At 42.0% G+C, this 22,229-nt stretch overlaps 1 protein-coding gene across 7 annotated transcripts; it reads right to left on the bottom strand.

Annotated features, from left to right (window-relative positions):
• Positions 1-2,625: 2,625 nt before the first annotated feature.
• On the bottom strand, positions 2,626-17,734 carry LOC121575116 (ADP-ribosylation factor GTPase-activating protein 1). 7 transcript variants are annotated; one of them, XM_041887978.2, is made up of 14 exons: positions 17,564-17,734; positions 17,181-17,251; positions 16,826-16,935; positions 16,372-16,543; positions 16,107-16,207; positions 15,898-15,984; positions 11,726-11,840; positions 11,462-11,518; positions 11,338-11,370; positions 7,726-7,755; positions 7,030-7,086; positions 6,582-6,641; positions 6,061-6,128; positions 2,626-5,953 (listed from the first exon to the last, which is right to left on the bottom strand). In XM_041887978.2, the coding sequence occupies exons 2-14, from the start codon at positions 17,238-17,240 to the stop codon at positions 5,587-5,589; spliced, it is 1,317 nt and encodes a 438-aa protein (XP_041743912.1). In that variant the 5' UTR covers positions 17,241-17,251; positions 17,564-17,734; the 3' UTR covers positions 2,626-5,586. The 7 variants fall into 7 exon arrangements, with proteins under 7 accessions (XP_041743912.1, XP_041743914.1, XP_041743913.1 ...); XM_041887980.2 differs by lacking the exon at positions 6,582-6,641 and having other exon boundaries at positions 6,061-6,122; XM_041887979.2 differs by lacking the exon at positions 7,726-7,755.
• Between the last annotated feature and the right edge of the window lie 4,495 nt (positions 17,735-22,229).

Below are 22,229 nucleotides of genomic sequence, written 5' to 3'. Positions count from 1 at the left end.
TGAGCATGGTGAAGTTATTTACTACACTTTGGATGGTGTATCAATACACCCAGTCACTACAAAGATACAGGCGTCCTGCCTAACTCAGTTGCCGGAGAGGAAGGAAACTGCTCAGGGATTTCACCATGAGGCCAATGGTGATTTTAAAACAGAGTTTAGGGCTGTGATGGGAGAAAACTGAGGATGGATCAACAACATTGTAGTTACTCCACAATACTAACCTAATTGACAGAGTGAAAAGAAGGAAGCCTGTACAGAATACAAATATTCCAAAACATGCATCCTGTTTGCAACAAGTCACTAAAGTAATACTGCAAATAATTTGGCAAAGCAATTAACTTTTTGTCCTGAATACAGTGTTATGTTTGAGCCAAAACCAATAAAACACATTACTGAGTACCACTCTCCATATTTTCAAGCATAGTGGTGGCTGTATCATGTGATGGGTATGTTTGTAATCGTTGAGTGAGGAGTTTTTAGGATAAAAAAAGAAATGGAATGGAGCTAAGCACAGGCAAAATCCTAAAGGAAAACCTGGTTGTGTCTGCTTCCCACCAGACACTGGGAGATTAATTCATCTTTCAGTAGGACAATAACCTAAAACACGAGGCCAAATCTACACTGGAGTTGCTTACCAAGAAGACAGTGAATGTTCCTGAGTGGCCGAGTTACAGTTTTCACTTAAATCTACTTGAAAATCTATGGCAAGACCTGAAAATGGTTGTCTAGCAATGAACAACAACCAAATTGACAAGGTTGAAGAATTTTGAAAAGAATAATGGGCAAATGTTGCACAATCCAGGTGTGGAAAACTCTTAGAAAGACTCACAGATGTAATCGCTGACAAAAGGTGCTTCTACAAAGTATTGACTCAGGGGTGTGAATACTTATGTAAATTACATTCACTATATATACAAAAGTATGTGGACACCCCTTCAAATTAGTGGATTTGGCTCTCAGCCACACCCTGTTGCTGATGTATAAAATTGAGCACACAGCCATGCAATCTCCATGGACAAACACCCACTACCGAGTTCCAAACTGCCTCTGGAAGCAACCTCAGCGCAATAACTGTTTGTCGGGAGCTTCATGAAATGGGTTTCCATGGCCGAGCAGCCGCACACAAGCCTAAGTTCACCATGCGCAATGCCAAACGTCGGCTGGAGTGGTGTAAAGCTCGCCGCCATTGGACACTGAAGCAGTGGAAACGCGTTCTCTGGAGTGATGAATGCCAGGAGAACGCTACCTGCCCCAATGCATAGTGCCAACTGTATAGTTTGGTGGAGGAGGAATGATGGTCTAGGGCTGTTTTTCATGGTTCGGGTAAGGCCCCTTAGTTCCAGTGAAGGGAAATCACGTTCTGTACAGTAGCTTTGATTGGACTGATCATGTCAACATCTTACTTTCAAAATTGTAGCTAGCAGCCATCATCATGGATCAAGTCGACAATCTACTGGCAAATCCTTTTTAATCCTTGTCATATGGAGAAATAATGAAGATAAATTAAATCGGTGCTCATCGGCCATAAACATTACCGAAGTTGGAAATCGGAAATTCAACAATGAGTGGTTTGGAAGGAATCGGTGACAGTGGCTAACTGCAAGCATTGCAACTGGGAAATCGGGAATAAAGTTTTGAACGGTCATCCAACTCGGAATTGTTAATCCGGCCTCTTTCTCTTTCTTTGATGACAAAATTTGCCCACGAAGGACCGCCGTGCCACCTTCCTGTTCAAGTGAGCACATCACAAGATGAGTCCAAAAATGTATTATATGCTGCTGCATACTTGATGTAATATGCCAGGGAGATGTGTATACTGTAACTAAGAAAGTAATACTAAGTGTATGTTGTGTGTAGTAAGCTGTTAGTAGCCCATGTGCCTCAACCTCTTAATTTCGCCTACTGTTCTGACTCAGTGGTGCACATGTAGCCTATAACCTGTTTTTGAGAAATGTAATCATTGAATATTGTAAGCGCTTTCATTGTCTGCTTATATGCCCCCTTTATTTATCCTACGGTTCTGACTTGGTGTACAGGGAGAAAACTATAAGAACGGACCATGTTCTGAATTCTGTCGCTGTACATTTCAAACGTGCTGAACAAATAGTTATATTGACTACGTCCGTCCTGGCTCGCTCATTAATGTATTAATCGAAATTACGGATTGCCTCATCGCTTGTCTTCCCCTTATGCCATAGTTTGTACATCTCAATTGTCAGTAGAAACCACATTTGTTTAAGCAAGTCAGTCATATCATCTATGTTTTTTTTAAGGCAGTAAATGAGGCTGAATGAACTGTTTCGCTGCCAGACAAGGCTCCGCTGATAGCCAGGTGTAGCAGTGGTAAGGTTTTGGGACTCTGCTGTCAGGACAGCTTTATGTAGGCCCTAACAGTTTGTGGGCACAGTTTGTCACCGTTATAGTGCAATTAATGTGTTGTGTAGTGGCTTTGCTGGCATACATCCCACGTATGTTTTTTTGTCCCACCAAAATCTACATGCTAAAATCACCACTGGCTGTAAAACAAAATATGGAATAAGTCAAGGGGTATGAATACATTCTGAAGGCACTGTAAATACACCCACAACCAGAAATGTTACACATACTTATTACAGTACTATAAGGGACAAGCCTAATGTAATTTTATGGTTCACATGAGATTCAAGAGCATTGGAAGAAATTCCCTTCAATCAATCACCAATATGGAATGCTTGTCTAGATAAATTAGTGGAACTCAGGAAAACACAACTCACCAACACCCACTGCACTTAGAAATACAATGTTTTTCAAAATAAAAAATGTAAATCTCTAAACCATTGTTGCATTAGGAAATCATGTACAATATCGAAAAATAGTATTTGTTGACTGAACAATGATATCTACAAAGATTGCCATCCACAATCTCCAATGTGGCAGTCAAAACATGGACATTAAAGAGCACATGGTTTACTGTATTTTTCTGCATTATGCCTATATTTTACTAAACTGCACTGCTGAAAAGTCTTAATTACTATCAATGGTAAAAAAATAAGAGAAAATGTTCTTTAACTAATTTGAAAGTGTTACATAACACATTTTACCCAATGATCTACCGTGAGACTTGTAGATCTATAAACATTTAACATCCTTTAGATTAAAGCACAGGAATTCATTGATGAATAATAAAAAATAAAATAAAAATATTGGGACCGTAAGAATGTGTGATTTAGCTTGGTGGAAATAGCCCGATCGCTACGTTCACCATCAGGCTGGTACCACCAGGCTGTGTGATTAGTCATAAAATATAGTACAAGAAAAGTCATTATAAAGCATCAGAAATATGGAGGCAAACTGTAAACAGCAGCACCTCGTTTTACGTTCATATTTTATCATTTTATCATACATGCTGTCCATCTAATAAGGGAGAACACACTCACACACCCAAACACACGCTCTTAAAACCAAACTGACAACAAGTTATCAATAGATAGACTATGAGGACAGCTCTTTAAGGCTTGTAACACAACATTAAAATAGAGGCCAGGGGAGATAAAGCAATACCGCAGAAGATGCACTACTACATAAGCGTTGCAATTAGTCATTACAGTTATCCTGGTTTACATCTCAGGTGATTATCATTTTTTTTGTGTAGAAAACAACTCAACAGAACATCTTTGTTGCTCATTTAGCAGAAGCACTTTTCATTCACACAAGACAATGCAAGCCATGCCATATCAGCCCGTATTGCTGTGGTTCCACCAGAAAAACAGCCAGGGGAAGGAAATGCCAACAATCTGGTGCAATTACAAAATAGTAGCCTTGCCCTCTTTCTCAAGAGTGAAAAAAATGAGCACTCTCTCACATACATACAGAGGTGAAATTGAGAGTTCCAATGGGAGACATTACTAGGGGAGACAGTAAACAGTAGGAACTAGGCTAATCTGTGAAAAATGACTATGGAAAAGCCAGCAATTCAGAGGACACAGAAATGCCAATTTAACCCCCTGCATAGGAACACAAAAACTTTGAATCGAACAACAGGGGCAAGGGATTAGGCCTGGCCTACATGGCTGAAGTTTGCACTTCAATGTAAAACATCTGGCTCATCTTAAAAGTCCAGCGAAAAGCTTTCTTTCAAATTGGCAGTATTCAACCGCACTCCTTGAGAAGTGACTGATCGTATCAAACTTTCTTCGTATCAAAGCTTCTTACATGACTGGCCTGAGATGTGTTCTTTGCCCATCGTATGATTCAATATTATGATAAACAGTATCTCTGGTCAAGTAGCCGCACTTATCAACTCATGAAAACTTGGAAGCAACACTTAACACAGACTGAAAAGCTCAGCTTACTGAGAAAGTTTTTTTTTTTTGGTGTGTGTTAAGAGGACAATAGACGCAACTAGACTATACTAGAGCCCCCTGAGGGTCAACTGAAGTTTACTGAGGTCACAGAAGTCTGCTGTGGTGGTCCCACAGGTTTGGCAGTATTACATAGCCTACTTGCAATGAACCATAAGTCAGAGTTATAGACCCTATTCCAAAAACAAATGTGTCCAGTTCCCAACACACACACAATACATTAACACATGATAACGTATATTACAGTTAGCTGATGAGATTAATGCCATGTGATCGACAACCACTGATTGGGTGGTGGAATAGTACTTTTTATACTATCAACCGCTTTTTAGACTAGGTTGTATTAAAACCTAAATGTACTTATCACCTGTTCCTCATCAAAATAACCAAGTTGCACCGACTCATAAGAGCTTTCTCTTCAGGTTTCAATGAAGAGGGCTGAGAATGGAAATAAAAAGATAGTTCAAATACTGTACTTGCATCACATGAATCCAGCAACTACATTTATACATGTAACGCCATTGCACAATGTTAAGCATCATCATACCAAGGTTAGCTGCAGTCGTAAATTGACACACAAAATAACATTTTGACCGTAAGTTTTAGTCAACACAGACAGCACTGTTGGGGTGCAAGGGATGCTGGCTTTACATGGTAGCACACTAAACTTGATTCCAGTTCCTTGTCAATTTCATTATGCATAAAGTGAATGTGGAAACTCAGAAAGTTGAAATCCCTGTTTCTCATGGGATAACCATAGACAGACAGGGCTCCTCTCGCTCTAGAAACTCTGGTTGAGTAGGTGACTGCTGCCATCTTTAGTTGAGGATGATGTATTTAATGTCTGACAATAGACTCATAAAACCAAGATGGCAACCTGCCTTCTAATATGGAGACAACTTTAAATATGACATGATTATGACTCTGCACACATTTAGATTTTTTAACTCCTGTAATTAATTAAAATAAAATATTATTTACACACATCCAGCTAAATTAAATAGACTGCAACCTTTAAAGTTTGTAAATATTCAGGAATACTCAGTATGCGTTGAGCTCAATTCCATTTCAATTAATTCTTATTGAGCGATAAATACATACTGAACTGGCATTGAACTCAACCCAGGTTAGAGACAGAACTGTGCAACTGTAAAAGTGCCTGTGAGAAGGAAGGAAAGAGAGAAAGTGGTGAAGGGAATAGAGGAAAAGGGAGAAATAGAGCTGGGGAGGATTGTGAGTGAGGCCTCTACCAGTCTGCATTGTCCCAGGTTTCCTCAGCAGGTTTGGCGGGGGCGGGGCTTTTCTTGCCCTTGGCCTCTCCGACAGCAGCATTGTCCCAGTTGTTGTCCCAGGCCTCCCAGCGGTCTCCAGTGCTGTGTTTGTTGTTGGATGCCGCCTCCGAGCCCCAGTTGTCGGAGCTCTTCTTCTCGGTGGCAGAGTTGTCGACGTTGGTCCAACTGTCGCTGCTGGGGGACTTCTTGGGCTTGGAGGAGCTGGTGCTGCCAAAGGTCTTCCAGAAGTCCTGCGCAGGGGCCTGGCCTAGTTCTGGGCCTGAGGAGTTGACCTGGTAACCCTCAGTGGCGTCCATGTTCTGGTAGCTCTCTCCTTCGGACCTGTGGGAGAGGGTTCATCACAAAGAGGGGAGACGGTCATCTCAGAAATAAAGACCCTCAACTGACACTATGCCAAATTCCAGATGAATTTAATAATTTGGATTTACCCGTCCTCTGGCTTTCCAGCAAAGAAGTCAGTCATATCTTTCCAGCCTTTTGCACCAGCATCCTGAACCTGAGAAGAGGGCACACATGTCAAACAAAATCGAGAAAACATGGATAGACATGAAATGTTGATAAGTCTGCAACACTCACCAAAACAAGTTTACAATCATGTCTATCAGATTCCAGTCAAAATATGACCTTTTAACCTAATCATTTACCTCTATTCATCACAACAGTTCATTACTGACTCAAGCAAAGGTTAATATAAGTACAGTTCAATCTACACAGTACTCACCACCAGAATAACAATGGCAGCAAGAGAAATGGGAGACAAAATTGCATGAATATCTTCAAAATGTACATCAACACACCGAAACCAGTCTCCTTTTCAAGGTAAGTAATGTGATGACAGCACCTGCGTATTTTGCCTTGCTAATTCCTAATGAATGCATAGCTTCCCACGACCCTTACTTAGGAGACTGGTTGTAGGTTTGCAGTGTGGCAGAGGTCTGCCTTCTCCTACCTTGGATGCCAGCCCAGCAATGCCGACAGACATGTCATCTAGCAACTTGCCATCTTTTACCTGGACAAGCCAAATCACCGTTAATGGAAATTGAGACAACTTACAGCATCAAGAGGTGGGTGTGTAAATCAAGACATCACCACCTAGGCTATCTCAGGCAGTATTTCTGATCGTGAACGGTTACATTAATAAATGTGGTGATTAGCCTACTTATAAGGAGACAGTAGGTGATTTCTGTTAGTCTCAGCCAAGATAGATTTGAAAACACCCATTTTAAGAAGCTATGTGGAATTTATCTACATCAAGCAATTAGCTATTACACATGCACAGTGCACACTATAGTCAGTCACTAGAGCAGACACATTCCAAAGGACACAATGCACATCTAATTTTAAGCTGCTTCTATGAAGCATATTAGCCTATTAACTTTAACTTCAAACAATGTTACCTTTTCGTGGGTAGGTTTGATAACATTCTCATTTAATGTCTGTCCTAACTCTGTGGCCTAGTTGGGAGTGACAGGGAGAAGATGTGTGAATTAAACAAACAGAACAGTTCGACAATGCAAGACACTGACAGAGTTTCTGAGTAGCAGGCAGCTGAGGCAGGCGAGGGAACTGTCATTCCATTCACTAGGACATTAAACGAGCACAGTCAGCACAGCAGACGGACGGCTGACCGACCCTCAAAGTGAACTGAGCAATGGAAAGGTCATGCATGGATGGCTAACCCTATGGTTGGTGAGTAGAAAAGAAGTGGTCATCGTGTTCATTATTATGCCAAGATTTCTTTCTTTGTAAATGACAGGAATGTTCATACTCCTTAAATTAGTTTTCAACCATTTGGTCTTAATGAGCCACTAAAGTGAAAGTGACCAAGATTATCCATCAACATAAAAAAAAACCAAGACAGGACAATAGGTTTTTCTGTCTGCAGCCAAGCAAAAGCTCAAAGTAACACTACTGGTTTGGATAACTGTACGTATCCACCATTTCACAGGAATGGGTTTGGTCATTTTCACACAGGACACCGATGACCAGCCAACAAGCTTTGGGTGGGAATGAATACATTCATAAAAACAATTTGTAAATGAGATATGCAGGTATTATATGGACAAAGAGCATGCATTTGTTATTGATTTTACCGGCTCAGGGGGCGGCTTATAGCCCCTTAACTACGTCCAGAGAAAGCGAGGAAGTTAAAAAAGCGAAAAAAGTTCAAACTACAGTAATGTTCACAGAATAAGGTCAATTATTTACACTACCAGTCAAAAGTTTGGACACACCTGCTCATTCAAGGGTTTTTCTTTATTTTTACATTGTAGAATAATAGTGAAGACATCAAAACTATGAAATAACACATATGGAATTTGTAGTAACCAAATAAGTGTTAAACAACTAAAAGTATCTATTTTATATTTGAGATTCTTTAAATAGCCACCCTTTGCCTTAACAGCTTTGCACACTCTTGGCATTCTCTCAACCAGCTTCATGAGGTAGTCACCTGGAATGTATTTCAATTAACAGGTGTGCCTTCTTAAAAGTTAATTTGTGGAATGTCTTTCCTTCTTAATGCGTTTCAGCCAATCAGTTGTGTTGTGACAAGGTAGGGGGGGTATACAGAAGATAGCCCTATTTGGTAAAAGACCAAGTCCATATTATGGCAAGAACAGCTCAAATAAGCAAAGAGAAACGACAGTCCATCATTACTTTAAGACATGAAGGTCAGTCAATACATTTACATTTTAGTCATTTAGCAGACGCTCTTATCCAGAGCGACTTACAGTTAGTGAATACATATTTTTTTTATACTGGCCCCCCGTGGGAATCGAACCCACAACCCTGGCGTTGCAAACGCCATGCTCTTATCAACTGAGCTACATCCCTGCCGGCCATTCCCTCCCCTACCCTGGACGACGCTGGGCCAATTGTGCGCCGCCCATGAGTCTCCCGGTCGCGGCCGGCGGTGACAGAGCCTGGATTCGAACCAGGATCTCTAGTGGCACAGTTAGCACTGCAATGCAGTGCCTTAGACCACTGCGCCACAATACAGAACATTTCAAGAACATTGAAGGTTTCTTCAAGTGCAGTCGCAAAAACCATCAAGCACTATGATGAAACTGGCTCTCATGAGGACCGCCACAGGAATGGAAGACCCAGAGTTACCTCTGCTGCAGAGGATAAGTTCAGTAGTTACCAGCCTCAGAAATTGCAGCCCAAATAAATGCTTCACAGAGTTCAAGTAACAGACACATCTCAACATAAGCTGTTCAGAGGGGACTGTGTGAATCAGGCCTTCATGGTCGAATTGCTGAAAAGAAAACACTACTAAAAGGACACCAATAAGAAGAAGAGACCTGCTTGGGCCAAGGAACACGAGCAATGAACATTAGACCGGTGGAAATGTGTCCTTTGGTCTGGAGTCCAAATTTGAGATTTTTGGTTCAAACCGCCGTGCCTTTGTGAGACGCGGTTTGGGTGAACGGTTGATCTCTGCATGTGTAGTGCTTTGCTGGTGACATATTTAGAATTCAAGGCACACTTAACAAGCATGGCTACCACAGCATTCTGCAGCGATACGCCATCCCATCTGGTTTGGGCTTAGTAGGACTATCATTTGTTTTTCAACAGGACAATGACCCAACACACCTCCAGGCTGTGTAAGGGCTATTTTACCAAGTAGGAGGGTGATGAGTGCTGCATCAGATGACCTGGCCTCCACAATCACCTGACCTCAACCCAATTGAGATGGTTTGGGATGAGTCGGACGGCAGAGTGAAGGAAAAGCAGCCAACAAGTGCTCAGCATGTGGGAACTCCTTCAAGACTGTTGGAAAAGCATTCCAGGTGAAGCTGGTTGAGAGAATGCCAAGCGTGTACAAAGCTGTCATCAAGGCAAAGGGTGGCTATTTGAATAATCTCAAATATAAAATATATAATTTGATTTGTTTAACACTTTTTTGGTTACTACATGATTCCATGTGTTATTTCATAGTTTTGATGTCTTCACAATTATTCTTCAATGTAAAAAAAATGTAAAAAATTAAGAAAAGCCCTTGAATGAGTAGGTGTGTCCAAACTTGACTGGTACTGTATGTCCAGTTCATTTATGAGCAAAAATAAAAGGGAAACCTGTGAGAAAAAAAATCTATGTTCCATGAGATCTAAAGGCTAAACATTTGCACTGCTGTTTCTGCTGCAGAGGGAATCATATACAGTGGCGCATCCATAGAATTAGAATTAAGTTCTAGAATAATAATTGTTCTGTGGGTACATAACATGGAATTAGGAGGTTGAGCCTCTTAACCAATACATTGCTATGGTTGAATTATGATAAATGAAAATGTCTTATCACTCAAATCAATTACCCTAGCTTGGTATTTCCTGAGAGAAGGGGCTAGAACTATTTATCTTTAGCAGCTCATCATGACTATCCACACTGACTACATGCCCATCCACGGGTCTCCACCCACTCAGACAACTGTTACTACTAAAATGATTATTGATTAGATGTATTACTCCTTTACGCTGCCGTCCATTAATTATTGATTTCCATTACCATTAGTATTTACCCTGCTACTGGTCTCTATTACTCTTGTTTACATGTACAGTATATATTACCATTAGTATATTACCATAAGTATTTATACAGAGTATACAAAACATTAAGAACACCAGCTCTTTTAATGACAGACTGACCAGGTAAAAGCTGTGATCCCTTATTTGATGTCACTTGTTAAATCCACTTCAATCAATGTAGCTAGATGAAGGGGAGGAGACAGATTAAAGAAGGATTTTTAAGCCTTGAGACATGGATTGTGTATGTGTGCCATTCAGAGGGCAAGACAAAATATTTAAGTGCCTTTGAACGGGGTATGGTAGTTGGTGCTAGGGCGCACCGGTTTGTGTCAAGAACTGCAACGCTGCTGGGTTTTTCACGCTCAACCGTTTCCTGTGTATCAAGAATGGTCCACCACCAAAAGGACATCCAGTCAACTTGACACAACCGTGGGAAGCATTGGAGTCAGCATGGGCCAACATACCTGTGGAACGCTTTCGACGTGCAACTCAATATTAGGAAGGTGTTCCTAATGTTTTGTAAATTCAATGTATACCTTTCTGCTACCAGTCACCTTTCAGCCCTGTTTACATGTATTTCATACTACCAGTGACTTTGTATGTATAAACCCACCTCAACTACTCCAGTACCCCTGTACATTGAATAAGGTACTGGCACTTACCTGCATATACACTTGCATTCTCGTGTTTCTTTAACTCTCATCGTAGTTCTTATTATTATTATTATTCTTAGCATCATTACTGCATTGTTGAAAAGAGCTCTGAAGGTAAGAACTTCACTGTACTGTTTTATCCTGTGCACGTGGCGAATAAACTTTGAAACCTATATATTACTTGAGTCATGCGAGCATGAGCATAATAATGGTTTCCTTATTCATCAAAAGGGGATTTACATAATCACGTCTTGATCAACTTTATTAAATGGCATCTCAGACTTGTAAGGTTAAATCTACACATCCATGTAAATAGTCTAATCTAAATACACGTTTTTAAAGCACATTTACATTTAAGTCATTTAGCAGACGCTCTTATCCAGAGCGACTTACAGTTAGTGAGTGCATACATTTTCATACACATGTACAGTAAGTTGCAAAATTATGCTAGTAAAAAAAGTTTTCAAAAAGTGGTGCTAAGCAATCAGGTACTATTTAATAACTGTTTAATAAAAGAAAGTCATACCTTTAGAGTTGCTGAGGTTGCAAGTTTTGCAGTCTGTTTCAGTGAAAAGGTGGGGAAAAAGCTATTAATAAACAGTGAAATTAAGTTCTGTGACAGGATAACAGCTTTCCTTGGAAATACTTACATTATCTTTGGCGACTGCTGCAATTTTAATTGCTCCGATTGTGAAATTGCTCCAGCCCTATCAAACAAAACAAAACATGTCACACGAGTCACCATGGCCGATATCTTAAACTCCATGTCTGCGTCCCAAATGGACACACACGAGTCACCATGACAGATACCTTAAACTCCATGTCTGTGTCCCAAATATAGGGAGCCATTTGGGAACCCCCTTTACTTCAGGGCTATGCAGATTCCCAGATGCTGTGCCATATTACTGCCGTACCGAGTAGATGGAAGATAGAGCGTTGTTCAGGACATCATCCTCCTTCTTCTCTGGGGTCGGTGTATTCCCAAAGCCAACATAGCGGTTCTCCTGATTCCCACTATAACCGCCACCACTACAGGGGAAATGGGATGTTTGCATAAATTATAAGTCTTCATAAGGTGAGAAAAACATAATATATAATATGCCATTTAGCAGATGCTTTTATGTAACGTGACTTACAAACATTCATACGCGTATGGGTGGTCCCAGCAGGAAAGAAAAAATGAAAAATATGGATGAAATTGATCTTTAAGCAAAAGTAAAAATGTGTACTTTGTGGTATCTTACTTTTGAATTAAGACCCTGTGCTATATTTTGGTTGAGCATTTACAGAAAAAGTATTGAAAGTTGTTAGTTATAATTACGGTTAGGAATACAGTGCCTTGCAAAAGTATTCATCCCCCTTGGCGATTTTCCTATTTTGTTGCATTACAACCTGGAATTAAAATTGATTTTTTTGGGGTTTGTATCATTTGATTTACACAACATGCCTACAACTTTGAAGATGCAAAAAAAAAATGTTTTGTGAAACAAACAACAAAGACAACAAAACAGAACTTGAGCGTGCATAACTATTCACCCCCACCTAAGTCAATAAAGCCTAGAGGCTGTAATCGCTGCCAAAATCAAATGATACAATTTTAATTTCAGGTTGTAAGGCAACAAAATAGGAAAAATGCCAAGGGGGGTGAATATACATTGCTCAAAAAAATAAACAACACATCCTAGATCTGAATGAATGAAATAATCTTATTAAATACTTTTTTTCTTTACATAGTTGAATGTGCTGACAACAAAATCACACAAATTATCAATGGAAATCAAATGTATCAACCCATGGAGGTCTGGATTTGGAGTCACCCTCAAAATTAAAGTGGAACACCACACTACAGGCTGATCCAACTTTGATGTAATGTTCTTAAAACAAGTCAAAATGAGGCTCAGTAGTGTGTGTGGCCTCCACGTGCCTGTATGACCTCCCTACAACGCCTGGGCATGCTCCTGATGAGGTGGCGGATGGTCTCCTGAGGGATCTCCTCCCAGACCTGGACTAAAGCATCCGCCAACTCCTGGACAGTCTGTGGTGCAACGTGGCGTTGGTGGATGGAGCGAGACATGATGTCCCAGATGTGCTCAATTGGATTCAGGTCTGGGGAACGGGCGGGCCAGTCCATAGCATCAATGCCTTCCTCTTGCAGGAACTGCTGACACACTCCAGCCACATGAGGTCTAGCATTGTCTTGCATTAGGAGGAACACAGGGCCAACCGCACCAGCATATGGTCTCACAAGGGGTCTGAGGATCTCATCTCTGTACCTAATGGCAGTCAGGCTACCTCTGGCGAGCACATGGAGGGCTGTGCGGCCCCCCAAAGAAATGCCACCCCAAACCATGACTGACCCACCGCCAAACCGGTCATGCTGGAGGATGTTGCAGGCAGCAGAACGTTCTCCACGACGTCTCCAGACTCTGTCACATGTGCTCAGTGTGAACCTGCTTTCATCTGTGAAGAGCACAGGGCGCCAGTGGCGAATTTGCCAATCTTGGTGTTCTCTAGCAAATGCCAAATGTCCTGCACGGTGTTGGGCTGTAAGCACAACCCCCACCTGTGGACGTCGGGCCCTCATACCACACTCATGGAGTCTGTTTCTGACCGTTTGATTAGACACATGCACATTTGTGGCCTGCTGGAGGTCATTTTGCAGGGCTCTGGCAGTGCTCCTCCTGCTCCTCCTTGCACAAAGGCGGAGGTAGCAGTCCTGCTGCTGGGTTGTTGCCCTCCTACGGCCTCCTCCACGTCTCCTGATGTACTGGCCTGTCTCCTGGTAGCGCCTCCATGCTCTGGACACTACGCTGACAGACACAGCAAACCTTCTTGCCACAGCTCGCATTGATGTGCCATCCTGGATGAGCTGCACTACCTGAGCCACTTGTGTGGGTTGTCGACTCCGTTTCATGCTACCACTAGAGTGAAAGCACCGCCAGCATTCAAAAGTAACCAAAACATCAGCCAGGAAGCATAGGAACTGAGAAGTGGTCTGTGGTCACCACCTGCAGAACCACTTCTTTATTGGGGGTGTCTTACTAATTGCCTATAATTTCCACCTGTTGTCTATTCCATTTGCACAACAGCATGTGAAATGTATTGTCAATCAGTGTTGCTTCCTAAGTGGACATTTTGATTTCACAGAAGTGTGATTGACTTGGAGTTACATTGTGTTGTTTAAGTGTTCCCTTAATTTTTTTGAGCAGTGTATATAAGACAAAATCAGATTCAAGTGATCTTTAAACAATAGTAAAATGTGCTCTGTGCCATCTTACTTTTGGATTTAGACCCTGTGCTTTCTGCATACAATATGAATACAGTGCAGTCGGAAAGTATTCAGACCCCTTGACTTTTTCCATGTTTTGTTAAGTTACAGTCTTATTCTAAAATTGATTAAATTGTTTTTTCCCCTCATCAATCTACATACAATACCCCATAACGACTAAGCAAAAACAGGTTTTTAAAATGTTTTGCAAATGTATTAAAAATAAACTGAAAAATCACATTTACATAAGTATTCAGACCCTTTACTCAGTACTTTGTTGAAGCACCTTTGGCAGCGATTACAGCCTCTAGTCTTCCTCATTCTTCTCTGCAGATCCTCTCAAGCTCCGTCAGGTTGGATAGGGAGCGTCGCTGCACAGCTATTTTTAGGTCTCCCCAGAGATGTTCGCTCAGGTTCAAGTCCATGCTCTGGCTGGGCCACTCAGGACATTCAGACACTTGTCCCGAAGCCACTCCTGCATTGTCTTGGCTGTGTGCTTAGGGTCATTGCCCTGTTGGAAGGTGAACCTTCGCCACAGTCTGAGGTTCTGAGCACTCTGGAGAAGGTTTTTATCAAGGATCTCTCTGTACTTTGCGCCATTCATCTTTCCCTCGATCTCCCTCGATTTTCAGCGCCAGTCTCTGCCGCTGAAAAACATCCCCACAGCATGATGCTGCCACCACCATGCTTCACCTGGATGGTGCCAGGTTTCCTCCAGACGTGACGCTTGGCATTCAGGCCAAAGAGTTCAATCTTGGTTTCATCAGACCAGAGAATCTTGTTTCTCATGGTCTGAGAGTCCTTTAGGTGCCTTTTGGCAAACTCCAAGTGGGCTGTCATGTGCCTTTTACTGAGGAGTGGCTTCCATTCTGGAAGGTTCTCCCATCTCCACAGAGAAACTCTGGAGCTCTGTCAGAGTGACCATCGGGTTCTTGGTCACCTCTCTGACCAACGCCCTTCTCCCCCGGTTGCTCAGTTTGGCCGGGCGGCCAGCTCTAGGAAGAGTCTTGGTGGTTCCAAACTTCTTCCATTTAGAATGACGTAGGCCACTGTGTTCTTGGGGACCATCAATGCTGCAGAAATGTTTTGGTACCCTTCCCCAGATCTGTGCCTCGACACAATCTTGTCTCGGAGCTCTATGGACAATTCCTTCGACTTCATGGCTTGGTTTTTGCTCTGACATGCACTGTGAACTGTGGGACCTTATATAGACAGGTGTGTTCCTTTCCAAATCATGTCCAATCAATTGAATTTACCACAGGTGGACTCCAATCAAGTTGTAGAAAAATCTCAAGGATGATCAATGGAAACAGGATGCACGTGAGCTCAATTTTGCGTCTCATAGCAAAGGGTCTGAATGCCTATGTAAATAAGATGTTTCCGTTTTTATTTTTTATAAATTTGCTAAAATTTCTAAAAACCTGTTTTCACTTCATCATTATGGGGATAATTTAATCATTTTTACAATAAGGCTGTAACGTAACAAAATGTGGAATAGGTCAAGGGGTCTGAATACTTAGAGATTAAAGAAGGATTTTTAAGCCTTGATACATAGATTGTGTATGTGTGCCATTCAAAGTGTGAATGGACAAGACAAAATATTTAAGTGACTTTGAATGGGGTATGGTAGTAGGTGCCAGGAGCACCAGTTTGTGTGACCTGCAACGGTGCTGGGTTTTTCATGTTCAACAGTTTCCTGTGTGTATCAAGAATGGTCCACCACCCAAAGGGCATCCAGCCAACTTGACACAACTGTGGGAAGCAATGGAATCAACATCTGCCTCAGAGACAAGCGATTCATGGATACAATGGTCTCACCTCTGATAAGAGTTCACATCATCACTCAACCAGTCCTCAAACACCTTGTCTGAAGGTTTTCCCGAGTTCTGGCCCAGGCCCCCTGAGCTACAATGGAAAAACAATCACAGATTATTATGAGATGTGATAATATTGGAAATGAGTACTTTGGAAATATTCAAGTAATTGAATACTTTAGCTATATAAAATAACACTCTTTTCACCCTTACCGATGAGACGACGAAAGTCCGGTCTTAGCCTGAGGTGGAGTCCAGTCCTTGGCAGAGGAAGTTTCAATAGACCACTCCTTCCCCTCTGCAATGGTTGCAACCTGTCAATGGAATAAAGAGGCATGCATTTCAGTGAGTGAGCCCATTATTGATGTACTGTCTGATATTAGCATTGGCAATTCAGAAATTTGATTTGGAGTGTCCCCAGCAACGTTATTATGTGCATGACCATTAAAATAATGACTCAAAAGGGAGGATTCCTTACCTTGTCTCTGAAAAGTGCAGCAGGTCTGCTGTTATATTTGTCCTGCATGGTCCAGGTGGCATCGTAATCATCTTGGAGTTCCAGAAACATACGGAACTTTCCATTCCCTCCCGCCTTCATCTTCTCCAGCTCAATGTCCTTCCACTTGTCCATGGTAACAGAGCGCACAAAACTACAGTACAGAGATCACATTAGGGGATCAATACTTCCAAACCAACTTGACAGGAAAGAAGAAATGTGGATGACTTGGTGGGTATGGTGGGTTAACAAAGAATATAACTGGTAATCATCATCTTAGAAGGGCATGGCTGAAGGCTTGAACAATTACTTATTCAGGATAAGAGATTCAACAGTGGAGGATTGTGACATTCATGCACAAACAAGCCTCTGCAGGCAAGCATAAATCCCAACACAATCAGAAAAATCGGCCTTTTGGAACATAGAAGTTACTCGCCTAAGGTGTACTCCCAAGCCTCTGTGTTTGCCAGAACACTCCAGACAAATCCAGATCCCATAGGTCACACTCACCCACTGAGGGTTGAAGCCCCCACATTCAAAGCAAAGCTGAGAAAAGAGAGAGGGGGAAATGTTGGCTCACTATTTGATGTCGATATTGAAAACACGCCTGTGGACACTATCACATTGAATATCTCAACAGAGATTGTTCAGCCTAAAGGTCTTAATTTCAGTGTCCATTTAAAACCTTTGCTAGTTTAGCCTTGGCCCGTTGGGCAATCAAGTCGTGACTAAGCCAGCTAACTACGTTACTGGTCAAACAGCAAGCTAACGTTAGCTAGCTAGCTACTCACGTTGTTTTCCTCCTGGGTTCTCACTTCCTTCAAAACTCTTCTGGTCCTTGGGCTTGCCATTTTGACTGACACTGAAGAGAGTAATTATTAGCAATCTTACACGGAAATCACGTCCTATCTTCCTCTGTTATCACCAACCAAGCCGGCATCAAAGCAATACCGTTGCTAGCTAACGTAGGAAGCCTTATACAGACTTTGAAAGACATACCTAGTGAAATAATTAACAAAATTCGAAAACAATGAAAATACGAACTGACAGCAACTAGAAAGCTAAATATCATTCAATAGTCTAAGTATGATATTGTGTATCTGAAGAGATCTAACGTTAGCTAGCTATCTGATGTTAACTCCTAGTGTGCTACTGCTAGCTCGTAGTCTCTTACCAGGCTGGGTATTGTAGAAGCTAAAGAACGCGCTGTTTCGTTTGCTTAGCTAGTTCGTAAAAATGTATGGATAATATGTGTCTGCTCAATTGACATCCATTGAGAAGAACTATGTCAGCTGTGTCAAACACTGGTGGCCATGTTGACGACTAGGCAATGGTCAGATTTGCCTTCGTTGGCATTGCAATGCATTGTGGGAATGTGACACCGACGTTCAGACACTGTCATGTTGAACATTATTCGATTCCCACGGGGGGCCAGTATAAAAAAAATATGTATTCACTAACTGTAAGTCGCTCTGGATAAGAGCGTCTGCTAAATGACTAAAATGTAAATGTATTGACTGACCTTCATGTCTTAAAGTAATGATGGACTGTCGAACAATTACCTGAGTAATTGTACCTATTAAAATGCCAAATGCATACATAGCTAGCTACAATATTAGTCTATTGAAGATAAATGTCACTTACAGAGCCAAAATGTTAGGCTCATGAGGCTATCATCTCTGCAATAGTAATGGCGTCTTTTTGTAGGCACTACTCAGCCATGGTTTGTTGGACAAAGCCTATGGGAAAATGAAGGGTTTTGGGATAAACGCCGAAAATAAGGTCTGTGGTAAACACAGGCTTAGGAGATGTTATACGTTTCGTTCTATGAGATAATCTTCATTAGCTAACGTAACTTTTTGTGAATTTTGAAGCATGTATGTAATAAAAAAAAGCACATAAAGCACACAAAAGGCTTCATAATTCATAAAGGTCATGCTAACTGACTGATAAAATATCTTAGAACAAAACATATAATATCTACTAAGCCTGTGTTAACCTCAGACCTTTTTTTCGGCTTTTATCCCAAAACAATAATCTTTCCCTGTTCATTTTCCCAATAGAAATGGCTGAACGAACCAGAGGTAAGTCATTTGCGGTTTTTAGGACTACAAGTTGGCGAGCTCTATTAATAACAAGTTTAGGCTACAATTATGCATAGGTCTTTTTATTTTATTTATTTATTTCAATACAGAAATGTAGTCTACATTTCATCCCAAATGAAATAGCTAACTAAGTCTAATCATTTTTATAAGGTTAGATCAAGGAAAGCCACAGCTTTATCAGAGACATAGGCCTACATCATCAGAATAACACCCATATCTAATAATCTAAAGGGGTGTGCATCCTATATTTTATGTTCCTTAAACGATTGGAAATGATGCAACACTTCAAAGTAAGCTTTCATAGTCATGGGAAAATCTAGGCAACTAAATATGAGGCATATGAGCCATTTGTATCTAACAAGCGAGTGGCCGGTACGCTTATTTCTACATGCCAACCCCTCCCCACGAGCCAAAAAACAGAACGTGCATGATCCTATACAAAGGGGTTTGGTGAGTCACCATCAGTGGCGCATTAAGGTGAAATTCAACCTCAGCCCACTCTCACTCCTGGGGTAGACTTGCTTTAAAGAACCAAATAAAATAACCTTTTATGTATACTGAACAAAAATATAAACACAACATGCAACAATTTCAACGATTTTACTGAGCTACAGTTCATATAAGGAAATCAGTCAATTGAAATACATTCCTTAGGCCCTAAGCTATGGATTTTACATGACAGAACAAGTGCGCAGCAATGGGTGGGCCAATCAGAATGATTTTTTCCCCACAAAAGGGCTTTATTACAGAGAGATATACTCCTCAGTTTCATCAGCTGTCCAGGTGGCTGGTCTCAGATGATCCTGCAGGTGAAGAAGCCGGATGTGGAGGTCCTGGGCTGGCGTGGTTACACGTGGTCTGGGGTTGTGAGGCCGGTTGGACATACTACCAAATTCCCTAAAACAACGTTGGAGGCAACTTATGGTAGAGAAATGAACATTCAATTCTCTGGCAACAGGTCCGGTGGACATTAGTGCAGTCAGCATGCCAATTGCATGCTCCCTCAAAAGTTTAGACAGCTGTGGCATTGTGTTGTGTGACAAAACTGCACATTTTAGAGTGTCCTTTTATTGTCCCCAGCACAAGGTGCACCTGTGTAATGATCAAGCTGTTTAATCAGCTTCTTGATATGCCACGTCTGTCAGGTGGATGGATTATCTTGGCAAAGGATAAAATGCTCACTAACAGGGATGTAAACAAATTTGTGCACAATATTTGAAATAAGGTTTTTGTGTATGTGGAACATTTCTGGGATCTTTTATTTCAACTCATGAAACACTTTAAATGTTGCGTATATATTTTATAGTATATATGCCTATACAGTGTATTCAGAAAGTATTCAGACCCCTTGACTTTTTCCACATTTTGTTACGTTACAGCCTAATTCTAAAATTGATTAAATTGTTTTTTTTCCATCATCAGTCTACACACAATAGCCCATAATAACGAAGTGAAAACAGGTTTTTAGAATATTTGCAAATGTATTAAAAAGAAACAACTGAAATATCACATTTACAATAGTATTCAGACCCTTTGCAATGAGACTCGAAATTGAGCTCAGGTGCATCCTTGAGATGTTTCTACAACTTGATTGGAGTCCACCTGTGGTAAATTCAATTGATTGGACATGATTTGGAAAGGCACACACCTGTCTATATAGGGTCCCACAGTTGACAGTGTATGTCAGAGCAAAAACCAAGCCATGAGGTCTAAGGAATTGTCCGTAGAGCTCCGAGACAGGATTGTGTCAAGGCACAGATCTGGGGAAGGGTACCAAAAAATGTCTGCAGCATTCAAGGTCCCCAAGAACACAGTGGCCTCTATCATTCTTAAATGGAAGAAGTTTGGAACCACCAAGACTCTTCCTAGAGCTGGCCGCCCGGCCAAACTGAGCAATCGGGTGAGAAGGGCCTTGGTCAGGGAGGTGACCAAGAACCCGATGGTCACTCTGACAGAGCTCCAGAGTTGCTCTGTGGAGATGGGAGAACCTTCCAGAAGGACAACCATCTCTGCAGCACTCCACCAATCAGGCCTTTATGGTAGAGTGGCCAGAATGAAGCCACTCCTCAGTAAAAGGCACATGACAGCCCGCTTGGAGTTTGCCAAAAGGCACCTAAAGGACTCTCAGACCATGAGAAACAAGATTCTCTGGTCTGATGAAACCAAGATTGAACTCTTTGGCCTGAATGCCAAGCGTCACGTCTGGACGAAACCTGGAACCATCCCTACGGTGAAGCATGGTGGTGGCAGCATCATGCTGTGGGGATGTTTTTCAGTGGCAGGGACTGGGAGACTTGTCAGGATCGAGGGAAAGATGAATGGCGCAAAGTACAGAGAGATCCTTGATGAAAACCTGCTCCAGAGCGCTCAGGACCTCAGACTGGGGCGAAGGTTAACGTTCCAACAGGACAACGACCCTAAGCACACAGCTAAGACAACGCAGGAGTGGCTTCGGGACAAGTCTCTGGATGTCCTTGAGTGGCCCAGCCAGAGCCCGGACTTGAACCTTATCGAACATCTCTGGAGTGACTAGAAAATAGCTGTGCAGTGACGCTCCCCATCCAACCTGACAGAGCTTGAGAGGATCTCAAATCAATCAAATCAAACTTTACTTGTCACATGCGCCGAATGCAACAGGTTTAGACCTTACCGTGAAATGCTTACTTACAAGCCCTTAACCAACAATGCAGTTCAAGAAAGAGTTAAGAAAATATTTACCAAATAAACTAAAGTAAAAAGTAACACAATAAAATAACAATAATGAGGCTATATATAGGAGGTACCGGTACCGAGTCAATGTGCGGGGTACAGGTTATTTGAGGTAATTTGTACATGTAGGTAGGGGTAAAGTGACTATGCATAGATAATAGACAGCGGGTAGCAGCAGTGTAAAAACAAATGGGGGGGTCAATGTAAATAGTCCGGGTGGTTATTTGATTAATTGTTCAGCAGTCTTATGGCTTGGGGGTAGAAACTGTTAAGGAGCCTTTTGGTCCTTGACTTGGCGCTCCGGTACCGCTTGCCGTGCGGTAGCAGAGAGAACAGTCTATGACTTGGGTGACTGGAGTCTTTGACAATTTTTTGGGCTTTCCTCTGACACCGCCTAGTATATAGGTCCTGGATGGCAGGAAGCTTGGCCCCAGTGATGTACTGGGCCGTACGCACTACCCTCTGTAGCGCCCTTATGGTCAGATGCCAAGCAGTTGCCATAAGTAAGCATTTCACTGTAATGTCTGCACCTGTTGTATTCGGCGCATGTGACCAATCAAATTTGATTTGATTTGATTTGATTTGATGCAACCGGTCAGGATGCTTTTTGAGGATCTGGGGACCCATGCCAAATCTTTTCAGTCTCCTGAGGGGGAAAAGGTGTTGTCGTGCCCTCTTCCCGACTGTCTTGGTGTGTTTGGACCATGATAGTTTGTTGGTGATGTGGACACCAAGGAATTTGAAACTCTCGACCCACTCCACTACAGCCCCGTCGATGTTAATGGGGGCCTGTTTGGCCCGCCTTTCCCTGTAGTCCACGATCAGCTCCTTTGTCTTGCTCACATTGAGGGAGAGATTGTTGTCCTGGCACCACACTGCCAGGTCTCTGACCTCCTCCCTATAGGCTGTCTCATCGTTGTCGGTGATCAGGCCTACCACTGTTGTGTCGTCAGCAAACTTAATGATGGTGTTGGAGTCGTGTTTGGCCACGCAGTCGTAGGTGAACAGTGAGTACAGGAGGGGACT

Source organism: Coregonus clupeaformis, chromosome 10 (assembly GCF_020615455.1).
Source record: "Coregonus clupeaformis isolate EN_2021a chromosome 10, ASM2061545v1, whole genome shotgun sequence".
Classification (NCBI taxonomy): Eukaryota; Metazoa; Chordata; class Actinopteri; order Salmoniformes; family Salmonidae; genus Coregonus; species Coregonus clupeaformis.
This window is presented reverse-complemented; position numbering and strand designations above follow the sequence as displayed.

What these genes read in the sequence shown, in the direction of transcription:
- LOC121575116 (XM_041887978.2), bottom strand. Translation starts at nt 17,240, where the DNA reads ATGGCAAGCCCAAGGACCAGAAGAGTTTTGAAGGAAGTGAGAACCCAG. An exon ending in GAACCCAGGAGGAAAACAAC is followed by an intron (nt 16,936 to 17,180) that starts GTGAGTAGCTAG and finishes CTCTTTTCTCAG; the next exon opens with CTTTGCTTTGAATGTGGGGG. An exon ending in CTGCACTTTTCAGAGACAAG is followed by an intron (nt 16,208 to 16,371) that starts GTAAGGAATCCT and finishes TTCCATTGACAG; the next exon opens with GTTGCAACCATTGCAGAGGG.